Source organism: Rhinopithecus roxellana, chromosome 4 (assembly GCF_007565055.1).
Source record: "Rhinopithecus roxellana isolate Shanxi Qingling chromosome 4, ASM756505v1, whole genome shotgun sequence".
Classification (NCBI taxonomy): Eukaryota; Metazoa; Chordata; class Mammalia; order Primates; family Cercopithecidae; genus Rhinopithecus; species Rhinopithecus roxellana.
This window is the reverse complement of record NC_044552.1, coordinates 71,997,277-72,013,705: the sequence shown is the minus strand read 5'-3', so window position 1 is coordinate 72,013,705 and position 16,429 is coordinate 71,997,277. Positions and strand designations below refer to the sequence as shown.

General features: G+C 41.9%; 1 protein-coding gene across 3 annotated transcripts in view; it reads left to right on the top strand.

Moving 5' to 3' along the window:
- The first annotated feature begins 4,275 nt into the window (after nt 1-4,275).
- The window catches only part of RPF2 (ribosome production factor 2 homolog), a 43,485-nt gene continuing 31,331 nt past the window's right edge, over nt 4,276-16,429 (top strand). The window contains exons 1-4 of one of the 3 annotated variants that reach the window (XM_010366029.2): nt 4,276-4,387; nt 7,186-7,318; nt 11,226-11,263; nt 14,526-14,565. In XM_010366029.2, the coding sequence (XP_010364331.2) occupies nt 4,365-4,387; nt 7,186-7,318; nt 11,226-11,263; nt 14,526-14,565 (234 nt within the window). In that variant the 5' untranslated portion in view covers nt 4,276-4,364. Of the gene's footprint in view, nt 4,388-7,185; nt 7,319-11,185; nt 11,264-14,525; nt 14,566-16,429 lie in introns of those variants that run through there. The other 2 variants (XM_030929631.1, XM_030929632.1) reach the window with 2 other exon arrangements.

The window sequence follows — 16,429 nt, the reverse complement described above, 5'->3', positions numbered from 1 at the left end:
AAAATCCTCAATAACATCTAGAAAATCTCACTAACATCACTACCATTCTTGCCACTTAATAGCAGACATCACAAACTTTTCCAAAAAACTGAAGAGGAGGGAACACATCCCATATCAATCTATTAGGCCAGTACTAATCCAATACCGAAGCCAAACGAAGATTCCCACTAGAAAACTACAGGCCAATATGATGAATATAGACACAAAAATCCTCAGCAAAATATCAACAGACTGAACGCAGCAACATATAAAAAGGATCATATACCATGACCAAATAGGATTGATTCCAGGAATGTAAGGTTGGTTGGACATATGAAAATCAGTGTAAAATAAAATGTTAATAGAATAAAGGACAAAACCACATGATCATCTCAATAGATGCAGAAAAAGCACACACAAAATCCAACACACTTGCATGATAAAAAGCATAAAAAGCATTCAACAAACTAGGCAAATAAGTCAGGCCGGGTGCTGTGGCTTACGTATATAATCCCAACACTTTGGGAGGCTGAGGCAAGGGGATTGCTTGAGCCCAGCAGTTTGAGATTAGCCTGGGCAACATGAGACCCCATGGTGGTGCATGCCTGTGGTCTCAGCTACTCAGAAGGCTGAGGTGAGAGGACTGCTTGAGCCCAGGTCAAGGCTGCAGTGAGCTGTGTTCACACCACTGCACTCCAGTCTGGGTGACAAAGGGAAACCCTATCTCAAAAAAAAAAAAAAGAAAAAAGAAAAAAAAGAAAAGAAAAGAAAAATCCAAGCTGCCTTTGTTGCAGAAATTGAGAAATTGACCCTAAAATTCATATGGAAATTCAATCTTGCAAAAGAGCAAAATCATAGAAGTCACACTTCTTAGTTTCAAAACTTACTACGATGCTATATGGTAATCAAAGTTGTGGAACTAGCATAATGAAAACCAGACAGATCAATTAAATAGAATTGTGGGTCCAGAAATAAACCCTTACAATTATGGTCGATTGATATTGCAAAAGGATGCTAAGACAATTCAATGGAGAAAGAATAATCTTTTCAACAAATGATGCTGGGACAACTGGATATCCACATACAAAAGAATAAAGTTGAACCCCTATCTCACACCATATATCAAAATTAAAATGGACAAAAGGCTTAAATGTAAGAGCTACAATTAAAAATGTTTGAAAGAAGACATGGGGCAAATCTTTGTGATGTTGGAATAGGGAATGGCTTCTTAGATACAATACCATAAGCACAGGCAACAAAAGGAAAAAATGGATAAGCTGCACAAGCAACAAAAGGAAAAAAATAGGTAAACTGGGCTTGAACAAAGTTCAAAAGATCTGTGTTCAAAAGGACATTAACAAGAGAACGAAAAAACTTACTGAACGGGAGAAAATATTTGTAAATTATATATCAGGTAAGGGACTTATATCTAGAATACATGAGAAAATATTAGAACTCAACAATAAAAGGACAACCCAATTTAAAAACTGGGCAAAGGATTTGGATAGGCATTTTCCCAAAGAAGATATAAAAATGGGTAATCAATCAGCACATGAAAACATGCTCACCATTATTTGCCATCAGGGAAATGAAAATCACAATGAGATAGCACTCATATCCGTTAGGATGGCTTAATAAAACAGATGGACAATGCTAAGTTTTGGTGAGGAGTGGGGAAATTGGAACTTTTGGTAGATAGAATAATGCTTCCTTCAACTCCCAGCCCAAAGATGTTGAGAACCCCAAGTATTTGTGAATATGTTACTTTACATGCCCAGAAGGAATTTGCTATATGATTAAGGATCTTCAGATTATCATGGATTATCCAGGTGATGCCCAGGTAATCACAAGCGTTTTATTAAGAGGGAGTGTCAGAGCATCACAGAAAAAGATGTGACAATGGAAGCAGAAGTTCAACTGATGACCTTTGAAGATGGAGAAATGCCAAAGTATGCAGACAGTCTCTAGAAGCTGGAAAAAGCCAAGAAACCTATTCTCCCCGAAGCCACCAGGTGGAATGTAGTCCTACTGACTTCTTCGATTTATTTATTTATGTATTTATTTATTTACTTACTTACTTATTTAAGAGACAGAGTCTCACTCTGTTGTCCAGGCTGGAGTACAGTGGTGCGATCTCGGTTTACCACAATCTCCACCTCCCGGGTTCAAGTGATTCTCCTGCCCAGCCTCCTGAGTAGCTGGGACTACAGGTGTGCCACCACACCCGGCTAATTTTTTGTATTTTTAGTAGAGATGGAGTTTCACCATGTTAGCCAGGATGGTCTTGATCTCCTGACCTCGTGATCTGCCCACCTCAGCTTCCGAAAGTGCTGGGATTATAGGCATGAGTCACGGCTTCCGGCCTTCGTTTTAGACCTGCAAAACTGATTTCAGACTTCTGACTTCCTGAAGTATAAAATAATAAATGTGTGGTAATTTGTTACAACAGAAATAGGAAACTAGTACCAAATCCTCTTACATTGGTCATGGGAAATGTAAGTGGTGCAGATGCTTTGGAAAACAGTTTACCAGTGCCTCAAAATGTTACACTTAAGAGTTAGCATATGACCCAGCAATTTTACTCTTAGAGAACTGAAAACATATGTCCACACAAAATTTGGATACTAATATTCAAAGCAGCTGGGCGGGGTGGCACACGCTTGTGGTCCCAGCTACTCGGGAGGCTGAGGCACTAGAATAGCTTGAACCCGGGAGACCAAGGTTGCAGTAAGCTGAGATTGCACCACCACACTCCAGCTTGTGTGACAGAGCGAGACTCTGCCTCAGAAACAAAACAAAAAAACACAAAGCAGCATAATCCATAGTAGCCAAAAAATGGGAACCACTCAAATGTACATAAGCTGGCCGGGCACAGTAGCTCACGCCTGTATTCCTAGCACTTTGAGAGGCTGAGGCGGGTGGATTACCTGAGCTCAGGAGTTCAGGTAAGACCAGCCTGGCCAACATGGTGAAACCTTGTCTCTACGAAAAAATACAAAAATTAGCAAGGTGTGGTGGTGCGTGCATGTAATCCCAGCTACTTGGGAGACTGAGGCAGGAGAACTGCTTGAACCTGGGAGGTGGTGGGTGCAGTCAGCCAAGATCGCACCACTGCACTTCAGCCTGGGCGACAGAGCAAGACTACGTCTAAAAAAAAAAAAAAGTACCTAGGTTAATGAACAGATAAACAAAATGTGGTATATCCATACAAAGGAATATTATTCCGTGCTAACAAAATGGAAGTACTGATCCATGCTACAACATGTATGAACCTCAAAAACAGATAGTGAAAGAAGTCAGACACATAAGTTGCACGAATTCATTTATGTATGTTCAGAATACGCATATCCACTGAACATAAAGTAGATTATTGGTTGCCAAGGGCTGGCAGGAGGGGGAAGTGGGGCTTGGACCGTTACTGGGTTTGTGTGTCGAGGGGGTTCTTTTTGAGGTGATTAAATATTCTGGAATTAGTGGTGATGTTTGCACACTTTTGTGAATACACCAAAAACCAATGAATTGTACACTTTAAAGGGGTAAATTTTATGGTATGTGAATTATGTGGTAACTTAAAAACTGGGGAAAAATCACAATCAGCAGTACCTTTTCTGCGCATCTTTTATGTACTGGGCAACTGTGATAGTCATCAACTCTGTCACGCTGATCGCACAGTTGGCAATAGTGCCCATTTCACATTAATGTTTTTAGTGATTATGTGAGTACCTGCCGTGCAATCAACCTTTCTAGCATCCTGGGATTCCCTGAAGAATAAAATCTGGTTTCTGAATACCTGACTCCAAGTATACACACTAGCGTGTACATCAAACTGCGAGAGTCTATGTTACTTTTTTTTTTTTTGAGAAGGAGTCTCGCTCTGTCGCCCAGGCTGGATTTTGCAGTGGCGCGATCTCGGCTCACTGCAACCTCCCCCTCTCGGGTTCAAGCAATTCTCCCCGCCTCAGCCTCCCGAGTAGCTGGGGTTACAGGCGCCCGCCACGACGACCGGCTAATTTTTGTATTTTTAGCAGAGACGGGGTTTCGCCATGTTGGCCAGGCTGGTCTCGAACCCCTGGTATCAGGTGATCCGCCCGTCTCGGCCTCCCAAAATCCTGGGATTACAGGCGTGAGCCACCACGCCCGGCCAATGTTACTTAAAAGTATTACCTCGCACCTGTAATTCCGGGAAAGAGCCTGGGCAAAAATCCGTAACCAAGGGAACAGGGCGCCATTCCAATCAAAATGGCCGCCAGCGCCTCTAGGCACCCTCGGCGAGGCCGTCCCCGGAAGTGGCGTTGCGCTCAGCTTCCGGTTCTGCCTGTTCCGGCGCACGTAATCGCCGGGTGCACGTGCATCCACTTAGTTAAGAGTTGCAGGGAGCAGTAGCGATGGACGCTCTGGATCGAGTTGTGTAAGTTTGCTGGTTCTCCGCCCCGGGGAACGTTGGGGTGAAAGGGTTCCGTGAGTAGGGTGGTATTGTCTCGGCCTCTCACTCCTCCTGGTTACCCCTCTTCTTGCCTGGGTGGGAGCCGATCGATCACCAGCCGGGGTCTTCCTCAGCGCGAGCTACTTGCCAGGAGACAGTGGGGAAGCTCTCAAGTGGGAGTCGCGGGATGGGATGTGGCATTGAAGCGTTGGTCGCTTTTATCCTAGTCAGTTGAAAAACGTCTGACTTCCGAAGTATGAGACAGATTAGTTAGAGTGGGGTTAAGAGCACAGCCCTCGGAATCCGACAGATCTGGGTGACAGTCTGGCGCGTTCACTTAAAGCTTTGTGACTTTGGGTCATTAAATGTCTCTAAATCTCAGTTTACTCTGTAAAATAGCACTCATAGTCATACTTCGTAGAGCTGTGAGGGTTAGTTTTGCGAACGTATGTAGAGCCTTTGCTGCAGCAGGTAGAAATGTGCATTAGTTTTGTTTTGTTTTTTCTTTCCAACTTTGTACACTCCTCTGAGTTATCCTTGAATGATACCTGTTTTAAATTTGTTCAAGAATATTTATTGTGCTAAACAGCCCTGCTGTTATTTGCTGTGGTTTTCTTGCTATTTACGTAGGTTAGTATGTATCCAAAACGACAGTTGTAGTCATTCAGAGATTTTGCACACCTGCTATGCCTCTAGCTGTTTGGACTACAAAGAAGAGTCGTTTACTAGGTATTGGGACTAGTTTACACCTTAATTGGGAGCCAGGCAGCTAATAAAACATGTTAATCGCTATTTGCATTTGTTGCTGTTTAATGAGTTACAAAAGATAGAATAATTTGTATCTTTATCAACCAGTAAATGATTAGAAGCTTTATATGTGACATTCTCTGGAGGAGGATTTTAAAAATCTACATGGGAAACTAAAGTGCATGTATAGTCTCTTTCTTCCCAAAGTGTCCATGGGACTGAACGAGGGAGGGTCATAATTATTTGGGAGGAGAATTCTTTCAGTAGATGGCAGAGAACTGTCTGAAAAATCAGGGCGCTCATTGTAGAGGAAGCAGAGGTGAAGCCCCTTTTTTGAACAGAAATGTATAAAAATATGCCACTCCTACTGTCACATCATAAAGTCAGAATAATGAATTTATTTTCCCTTAATAGTTTACAGGGCAATTGGTCTAGATTAATTTTTAAATCTAGCTTAAAAAAAATTTTTTTTTGAGACAGGGTATCGTTCTGACACCCAGGCTGGAGTGCAGTAGCCTGATCACAGCTCATTGCAGCCTCGACCTCCCCAGAATCAAGCAGCTCTCCTACCTCAGCCTGCCCTGTAGCTGGGACTACAGGCACGCACCACCACAGCTAATTTTTGTATTTTTTTTTTTTTGTAGTGACAGGGTTTTCCGATGTTGCCCAGGCTGGTCTTGAACTTCTGGGCTCAGTGATCCATCCACCTTGGCCTCCTAGAGTGTTTTTATTACAGGCTGTGGCCGCCCAGCCCTAGCTCATTTTAAAAATTGGCCTGTTTACTTGCTGTGTGATCTTGGGCACATTACCTGTCTGTTCAGTTGCCTCATCTGTAAAGTGAAGATAAGAATTGTAACTTGCCGGGTGTGGAGGCTCACACCTGTAATCCCAGCACTTTTGGAGGCCGAGGCGGGCGGATCACGAGGTCAAGAGATCCAGACCATCCTGGGCTAACACGGTGAAATCCTGCCTCTACTAAAAATGCAAAAAATTAGCCGGGCCTGGTGGCGGGCGCCTGCAGTAGAATAGCGTGAACCGGGGAGGCGGAGCTTGCAGTGAGCCAGGGTCGGGCCAGTGCACTCCAACCGGGGAGACAGAGAGACTCCGTCTCAAAAAATAAATAAATAAATAAAAAAGAATTGTAACTCTCAGGATTGTGGTGAAGATTAAGCCTTAATAGAGTGACTCCAGATAAACATCAACCTTTTTATTCCCCATTGTTGGCAATAATGTTGACATTCTCAGCAATGATGTTGGAGTGCAACAGTGTATACTTCCTGGCAGGCATTGTGGTCTTAAACCTAAAAGAAAGGTAAGCAGTCGTTAGTCTCATGTTTAGTAAATGCCCACAGGTTGATCAGCAGCTGATGCTCAATTCTTTATATTAGGGTACAGGATACAGTTTGACTACTTAAGGCTTGAAGAAAAAAGAAGAGTAAAAATAGCGACAGTATTTACTTGAGGCTTTTATTTTTTACTTAAAAGATTTGAAAAAGCAGTAATAAAAGAATGGTGAGAATATAAAAATGAAAGCTTTTTTTAAAAAAGCTAACAAAACACTTATTTAACAATCATAAGGAAATATCTTTTACTGATATCTCCCAAAAAGTGAGATTTTGGCCAGGCTTTGTGACTCACACCTGTAATCCTAGCACTTTGGGAGGCCGAGGCAGGCGGATCACCTGAGGTCAGTAGTTCGAGAATAGCCTGACCAACATGGTGAAACCCTGTCTCTGCTAAAAATACAAAAATCACCCGGGTGTGGTGATATGTGCCTGTAATCCTAGCTACTTAGGAGGCTGAGGCAGGAGAATTGCTTGAACCCAGGAGGTGGAGGTTGCAGTGAGCCAAGATTGTGTCCAGCCTGGGCGACAGAGTGAGATTCCATCTCAAAAAAAAAAAAAGAGTGAGATTTTGTTTAAGGATGGACTCCTAAATGACAAATGTGTTTTTAAGAATTTGCATATTAGTTAAGTCATGGCTTTGCAATGTGAGGAAAATGTTTAAATAGTTATGAATTGTGCTTTTCTGAACAGAAAGCCCAGAACGAAAAGAGCCAAGAGATTCCTTGAGAAGAGAGAACCGAAACTCAATGAAAATATTAAAAATGCCATGCTGATTAAAGGGGGAAATGCAAATGCAACAGTGACACAAATACTTAAAGATGTGGTGAGTATATATACTTAATCTTTAAAAGGTATTGAAGTCATTTTGGAATTTTCAGCATGCTAGGTTGGGCTGCCGGAGAAATACATAGATAAGCTTGCCTTACCATAAGAACTACTGGTCTTAGAGAAGAGCTAAAGTTGGGGGGTTCTTTACCCTGCGAGGCACCAACTACTAATTTTTCTTAAAGCAACTAGTTCTGTTAGTAAATTTTATTATTGTCTTTTAGGAGCACAGATGGGTCTGGTAGGGTGAAGGTCTCCCTTAGTAAATTTAAGCTGTTTTCAATTACTAGAATTTGGCTTACTCACATTTTAGGAAAAAATCTAATTTGTAAAGACAAATAACTGCATATTGCTGTATATTTAGTCATTCAACAACACCAGTTACTGTGCCTCTGCTGGGAATTAATAGGTGAGACACAGTTCTTTCAGTGAGCTTAGAGAGATAGACATGTAAAAAGTTCTCACATTGTGCTGTGTTGGAGGCATGGACAGGGTAGGATGGGAAACAGTTAAAATCACATAAGGGAGGCCGGGCACAGTGGTTCACGCCTGTAATCCTAGCACTTTGGGAGGCCGAGGCAGGAGGATCACAAAGTCAGAAGTTCGAGACCAGCCTGGCCAACATGGTGAAACATGGTGAAAACTAAAAATAAAAAGATTAGCTGGGTGTGGTGGCACATGTCTGTAGTCCCAGCTACTCAGAGGCTGTGGTAGGAGAATGGTCTGAACCGGGGAGGTGGAGGTCGCAGTCAGCCGAGATCGCACCATTGCACTCCAACCTGGGTGACAGAGACTCCATCTCAAAAAAAAAAAAAAAAAAAAAAGAAAATCACATAGGGGGACCCCCACACAGGGTAGGTTCCCCCAGAGATCACAGTTCAGCTTCATTTTGAGGGAGAAGTTGGTGCAAGAAGTGGGAGAGAAAGAGAAGACCCTCTGAGACTGAGAAAGAAGTTTGTGCAAAAGGGAGTATGAAGGAGCGTTGATGCATTTGGAGAACTGTAAATAATTGGGCATGGCCAAAGGAGAGTGGGCTAGATGAGGCTAGAAGAAGAGGCATGGGTCATATAGTAAAATGGAGTTTGAATTTTAATCTGAAAGCTCCATTAGTCATTGAAAGATAATAAGCAAGAGAATTAAAAGGACCGCCAGTCCTTTTAATTGGCTTGACTAGAGAGGGTTGAGAGCAAATGTAGGAAACTAAACCATTGCTGCCAGCTAGGTGAAGAGCATCTGGAGTCCAGTGGTGGCAATGAAAATGAGAAATGACCAGGAAGAAGAGATGTTGGGGGTAGAAGAGTTAGGAACTAGTGAAAAGTATGACTTCCCAGGTTTTTGGCTTGAGTGCCTGATGGGCAATAATGCCAATTAGAAAATGTGTCAAGTGGAGCAGGTTTGGAGGGAAAGGTAGAAAGATTCAGTTTGGGACATGTGATTTAAGTAATGAAAATAAAAACTTTATTTTTTCTACCTCTGTAGCCTAGTGTCCAGCCCAGTGTCTGTATATAGTAGGTACTCAATATATAGGTAATCAATGAAAGAAAGGCATAGTATAGGCCAGGCGCAGTGGCTCACACCTGTAATTCCAGCACTTTGGGAGGCCGAGGCGGGCAGATCACGGGGTCAGGAGTTCGAGACAGCCTGGCTAGCATGGTGAAATTCCATCTCTACTAAAAATACAAAAATTAGCCGGGCTTAGTGGTGGATGCCTGTAATCCCAGCTACTGGGGAGACTGAGGCAGGAGAATCTGCTTGGACCTGGGAGGCGGAGATTGCAGTGAGCTGAGACCACGCCATTGCACTTACTCCAGCCTGGGCAATAGAGCAAGACTCCATCTCAAAAAAAAGGCATAGTATGTGGAGATATCTAGTAGGTTATTTGACTAATTAGGCCTTCAATACAGCCAATAGGTCTTTGAATTAAATCAATTAAGTAATTGAATACATTTTTGTTGTTATTGAGATGGAGTCTCACTTTGTCGCCCAGGCTGAAGTGCAGTGGTGTCATCTTGGCTCACTGTAACCTCTGCCTCCCAGATTCAGGCGATTCTCCTGCCTCTGCCTCCTGAAAAGCTGGAACTACAGGCTCATGTTACCACACCCGGCTAATTTCTGTGTTCTTTTAGTACAGACAGGGTTTCACCATGTTGGCCAGGCTGGTCACAAACTCCTGACCTGAAGTGATCTGTCTGCCTCAGCCTCCCAAAGTGCTGAGATTACAGAAGTGAGCCACCACACCTGGCGTTGAATACATTTTTAAACTTGTCAAACTCTATGCCTGATAAGCGTAGTCAATTCAGATGTCTGAATGCCTTATATAGGCCCATCCTTTTTTTGAAATGTTTGTCTGAGTGTCATTGTGCTGACGGGACACTGCCCCTCTCCTAGTATATCCATCAGCATAGTGATCCTACATATTTAAGTAAGCTTTAAAAGCAGCACAATATTACAGATTACTACAATAATTAAAATTCATCATGATTACCAAAATTCATCTGAGTTATCAAGAAGAGGTGGCAATGTTTATTACATGGAAACAGGGAAATAGTTGGCCAAGAATCATCAAAAGTTTTATACTTAAAAAGGCAGATTTTACTGTTGCATTTTCTTTGTTCACCAACTCTGATAGTTGATGAATGATTATTATACCTTATTTTTCATTGTTTCCCTCATTTACCCATTTCTCTAATGCAAGGTAGTACCTGATGACATCTTTGTTATTCTCTATGGTAGAGCAGTACTGGCCATACAAGTAATAAATGACTATAGGCCAGGTGTGGTGGCTGACACCTGTAATCCCAGCACTTTGGGAGGCTGAACTGGGAGGATCGCTTAAGTCCAGTACAACAGCCTGGACAACAAAGTGAGACCCCATCTCTGTAAATTAAAGTTTTAAAAATAGTAAAATACGGCCTGGACAACATGATGAAACCCCATCTCCACTCAAAATACAAAAATTAGCTGGGCGTGGTGCATGTGTCTGTACTTGGGAGGCTGAGATGGGAGGATCACCTGAGCCCAGGAGTTTGAGGCTGCAGTCAGCTTTAATCGCACCATTACACTCCAGCCTGGGCAACAGAGTGAGACCCTGTCTCAAAATAGATAAATAAAATAAAATGAATGATTATTAGTGGATGGGTAGAAGTAGGGGAAAAAAATGAAGAACATTGAATAATAGGCATTTTTTAAAGAGCTGTGTTTAACCCCTAGCTCGTATTCTAGTTGTCATCATTGTGACTGTTTCTGAGTTTTCTTATCTCCACACAACATCAGGCTTTCCTGATAGAATTTATTTTTTCTGTTTTTGTCTACTACTTTTTTTTTTTTTTCCGAGACAGGGTCTCACACTGTCACCAGAGCTGGAGTGCAGTGGTGCAATCAAGGCTTACCACAACCTCAAATTCCTGGGCTCAGGTGATCCTCCCACGTCAGCCTCCCAAGTAGCTGAGACTGCGGACATGCACCACCATGTCTGGCTAATTTTTGCAGTTTTTTGTAGAGACAGGGTTTTGCCATGTTGCCCAGGCTGGTCTCGAACTCCTGGGCTCGAGTGATCTGCCTTGTTCTCCCAAAGTGTTGGGATTACAGGCGTGAGCCAGTGTACCTGGCATTGTTTCCCCAGCGAGAGACTGGACTAAGTCGAGTTTAAAGAAATGAAGGAAATTGTTTAAGTTTGATAAACTATTGAAAGGGCATAGAAACTTTTAAATAGGAAAGTCTAGTCCAAGAATATTAAGTTTATGTTTCAAGTTACTCTAAGTGATGAAAAGGGAGCCAGGAAGAAGGCTTCAGGACAAGATTGAGGCCCCAGAGCAGTCTTGGAGAGTGACTGTTATGATGTTTTATTTTTATTTCTGCTTTTCAGGATGTGTTTTGTTTTGAAAGCTATAAATTTTGTTTTACAGTATGCACTGAAAAAACCATATGGTGTACTGTATAAAAAGTAAGTCATGATTTCTTTTACTGTATTTTAAATGATTTTGTTTCGTTATAAAAGTAACCACTTTATGGAAGATTTGGAAAACAAAAAAATTTTTTAAAGATCCTAAAATTCCTTACAGTTATTAATATTATAATTTCTTTCTTTTGTTCTGTTTTTTCATTTGTATTGAATGTCCTTGCATAGTTGTGACCTTAGCATATATATTTTATTTTGAAATACTTATAGATTTACAGAAAAGTGCAAAAATAATGCGGAATTTCCATATACCCTTCACCTGGCTTCCCCTAATGTTACATCTTGCATAACCATAATGCAGTGATCAAAACTAATAAATTAACACTGATTTACTAATGTTAATCAAATGACAGACACATTTGATTAGCATCAGTTTTTCTTTTTTCCTTTTTTTGAGACGGAGTCCTGTTGTCGCCCAGCTGGAGTGCAGTGGCGTGATCTCTGCTCACTACAACCTCCACCTCTGGGTTCAATCAATTCTTCTGCCTTGGCCTCCCATGTAGCTGGCATTATAGGCACATGCCACCATGCCTGGCTCATTTTTTTGTGTTTTTTTGTTTTGTTTTGTTTGAGATGGAGTCTAGCTCTGTTGCCAGGCTGGAGTACAGTAGCACGGTCTCAGCTCACTGCAACCTCCGATTCCCTGGTTCTAGTGATTCTCCTCCCTCAGCCTCCCGAATTGGGATTACAGGCACATGCCTCCACGCCCAGCTCAGTTTTGTATTTTTGGTTGAGATGGGGTTTCGCCATGTTGGTCAGGCTGGTCTCAAACTTCTGACCTTAGGTGATCTCTGCACCTCGGCCTCCCGAAGTGCTGGGATTACAGGCGTGAGCCACCATGCCTGACCCAGTTTTTTTTTCTTTCTTTTCTTTTCTTTTTTTTTTTTTTTGAGACAGAGTTTCGCTCTTCTTGACCAGGCTGGAGTGCAGTGGCGCGATCTCGTCTCACCGCAACTTCCGCCTCCTGGGTTCAAGCAATTCTCTTGCCTCAGCCTCCCAAGTAGCTGGGATTATGGGCATGCACCACCATGCCCGGCTAATTTTGTATTTTTAGTAGAGACGGAATTCTCCATGTTGGTCAGGCTGGTCTCGAACTCCTGACCTCAGGTAATCCGCCCACCTCAGCCTCCCAAAGTGCTGGGATTACAGGCGTGAGCCACTGTGCCCAGCTCTAGTTTTCCTTTTAATACTCTTTCTCTTCTAGCATCCCATGTTGCATTTAGTTTTCATGCCTCCTTAGTCTTCTCCAATTTGTGACAGTTCCTTAGTCTTTCCTTGTCTTTGATGACCTTGACATTTTTGACAAGTACTTGTCAGTTATTTTGTAAATTATCCCTCAATTTGGGTTTAGATTTTCTCATGAATTGATTGAAGTTATGCATGTTTGTCAAGAACACTACAAAAATGTTGCACTTTCCTCATACATTTTTCTGGATTCTAATCCAGTGTTCTTAATATTGTTGCTTAAATTGTTCTGTTTGGCAGTTGGGAACCCCCCGTTTGTTTGTTTGTTTTAATTTGAGACAGAGTCTCTGTCACCCAGGATGGAGTGCAGTGGTGTGATCTCAGCTCACTACAACCTCCGGCTCCTGGGTTCAAGCGATTATCCTGCCTCAGCTTCCTGAGTAACTGGGATTACAGGTGCCCACCATCACTCCCAGCTAATTTTTGTATTTTTAGTAGAGGCAGGGTTTCACCATGTTGGCCAGTCTGGTCTTGAACTTCTGACCTCAGGTGATCCACCAGCCTCAGCCTCCCAAAGTGCTGGGATTACAGACGTGAGCCACAACTCCCAGCTGGGAACTCTTGGGACGGAGTCTCACTCTGTCACCCAGCCTGGAGTGCAGTGGCGCAATCTTGGCTCACTGCAAGCTCCGCCTCCCGGGTTCACACCATTCTGCTGCCTCAGCCTCCCGGGTACCCGAGTAGCTAGGACTACACAGGTGCCCACCACGCCCGGCTGATTTTTTTTTTTTTTTTTTAAGTAGAGATGGGGTTTCACTGTGTTAGCCAGGATGGTCTCAATCTCCTGACCACGTGATCTGCCCGCCTTGGCCTCCCAAAGTTGGGAACTCTTTTAGTTTGGATCCTATGACCTTTCAACATGCCTCCTGTTTTTGAGCACTTCCTTACTTTCTAACATCACAAAATTCTCTGGATTCATCTTGTCTTTTTCCTTACCACAGCCCTGGAATAAGCTACAGTCATCTCTCAGTATCTGTGGGCAATGGTTCCAGAAACCTCCCCTTTGATACTAAAATCTGGGTATGCTCGTCTCTTACATAAAATGGCCTAGTATTTGCATATAACCCACGCACATCCTCCTGTATACTTTTTTAAAAAAATGCTTCCCATAAAAGTAAGTCACATATACTTTAAATCGTCTCTCGATTACTTATAATATCTAATATAATGTAAATACTATGTAAATCGTTATAATGCTGTATTTTCTGGTTTATCCTGCTTTTTATTGTTCTTTTTTCTTTTTATTTCTTGATTAACTTTTTTTTTTTTTTTTTTTTTGAGGCAGAGTCTCACTCTGTCGCCGGGGCTAGAGTGCAGTGGCCGGATCTCAGCTCACTGCAAGCTCCACCTCCCGGGTTTACGCCATTCTCCTGCCTCAGCCTCCCGAGTAGCTGGGACTACAGGCGCCCGCCACTTCGCCCGGCTAGTTTTTGTATTTTTAGTAGAGACGGGGTTTCACCGTGTTAGCCAGGATGGTCTTGATTTCCTGACCTCGTGATCCGCCCGTCTCGGCCTCCCAAAGTGCTGGGATTACAGGCTTGAGCCACCGCGCCCGGCTTGATTAACTTTTTTTTTTAGGGACGGGGTCTCACTGTCACCCGGGCTGGAGTGCAGTGGCATGATCATACCTCACTGTTGTGAGCCACTGTGCCCGCCCCCCCCCCCCTTTTTTTTAAAAACACACTTTCTTTTTCTATTGAATACTAGCAGTCTATGGTTGGTCAAATCAATCCATGGATGCAGAATCCCTATGTACGGAAGACTATTTATTTTCCACAAGCCTGTAAACTCCATGAAAGCAAGCATCTTGTTTGATGTAGTAGTATAGTATCACTAGCTCCTAGAATGGTGGCCTGGCATGTAATAGGCACTGAATAAATATTTGAATGAATGAATATCCTTTCAATTTTTTTATCATCTGAATATAAAATTACCTTAATATATTAATTGTATATACTTATTGAGGTTATTAAAATTGCAGTCACTTTTTTGATATTCTTAGGAAAAATATTACAAGACCTTTTGAGGATCAGACATCACTGGTAAGTACAATAATCTTTATGATTTAAGAGAACATATAAGTAGTAATTATTCAGATTAATTCATTTGTACTCCAAATTTGTGATTTTTTTTAAAATTAGAGGTCATCCTATGTGAGGGAATTTTGATGTAAAATGGAGAGGAAATACTTTAAAAAGTATCTATAGATCTTTCTTTTCACTGTGGCTGGGAAATGTGTTATTCATTGCCTGCAAATATATTGATAAAATTTTTAAAACTTGGCCAGGTGTGGTGGCTCACGCCTGTAATCCCAGAACTTTGGGAGGCCAAGGCAGGTGGATCACCTGAGATTAGGAGTTCAAGACGAGCCTGACCAATGGAGAAGCCCCATCTCTACTAAAAATACAAAAAAAAATTAGCCGAGTGTGGTAGCAGATGGCTGTAATCCCAGCTACTCAGGAGGCTGAGGCAGGATAATCACTTGAAGCCGGGAGGCAGAGGTTTAAGTGAGCCAAGGTTGCGCCATTGCACTCCAGCCTGGGCAACAAGAGTGAAACTCCAGCGCAAAAAAAAAAAAAAAAAAAAAATTTAAAACTTGAGTTGCATTTAAAGGACATAATGAATTTTCAAAAGGAAGTTTATTATAGATCTATTTTTATACAGCAAGTTTGAGTTCTAAAAATATGATTCTTCCTTCAGATGCTTTTACTTTTTTTTTTTTTAAGACTGGATCTTGCTATGTTGCCCAGGCTGGTCTCAAATTCCTGAGCTCAAGCAGTCCTCCTGCTTCAGTCTCCCAAGTAGATGGGACTACAGGTATGCACCACCACAACCAGCTTGGATACTTTTAAAACAAGAAACACTACCTGAATTATTGGTAACAGATGTCAGTTGTTTTCCTAGAGTTAATCAGATTCTTGTTTGGGTATATAGTCAACCAAAACTAAATGAAAAAACTAGTAAGTGAAATCAAAGATTGTTTATAGTAAATGGGGAATGATGAATGGACTTTCAGTATGTGATGATACTAGTTTCTTCCTTAAGAAAATTAGTTTCTTCCTTAAGAGTTGGGCCAGACACAGTAGCTCACGCCTGTAATCCCAGCACTTTGGGAGGCCAAGGCAGGAGGATTGCTTGAGCTCAGGAGTTTGAGACCAGCCTGGAAAACATAGTGAGACCCCGTCTCTATTTAAAAAATTAAAAGAACTTAATATGATTATGTTTTCTTGATAGGAACCCATTGTTTATTTTGAAATAGGGTCTGGCTCTGTTGCCTAGGCTGGAGTGCGTTGGAATGATCTCTGCTTGCTGCAGTCTCCACCTCCCAGACTCAAGCCATTCTCCCACCTCAGAAGCGGGCACTACAGGTGCACGACACGATGCCTGGCTAATTTTTGTAGAGATAGGGCTTTGTCATATTGCCCAATCTGGTCTTAAACTCCTGAGCTCAAATGATCTGCCCGCCTTGGCCTCCTAAAGTGCTGGGATTATGGGTGTGAGCTATTGCACCCAACCAGGAACCCATTATTTGTTGTTGTTTTTTCCTTAAGCTCACTTGACTTTTGTAATATTTTTTTCTTTTAGTTAGTGAATTTTAAAAGAAAGAAATTAATGATTAGTTAGATTAAAATCAAATAATCTTATTGTAACTAACTGCAGTGAAAATTAAGATAATATCGATAAAATGCATTTGACTCAGTTTTTTTCAAATTACTTTTATTTGTCTCATGTTTTTTACAGTCATTTGTTGAAGAGATCCTGGAAGTAAAAATATAAGATTTATCTCAGAATTCTCTCTTTCGTATACCACTTAATCAAGGCCTGCTTTTGTTTTGTGATACCATAATGCTTTTAGTTGCATGACCACTTTGTGGCAGTGTTCCATAGTGAAAGCTGTAGCACTTG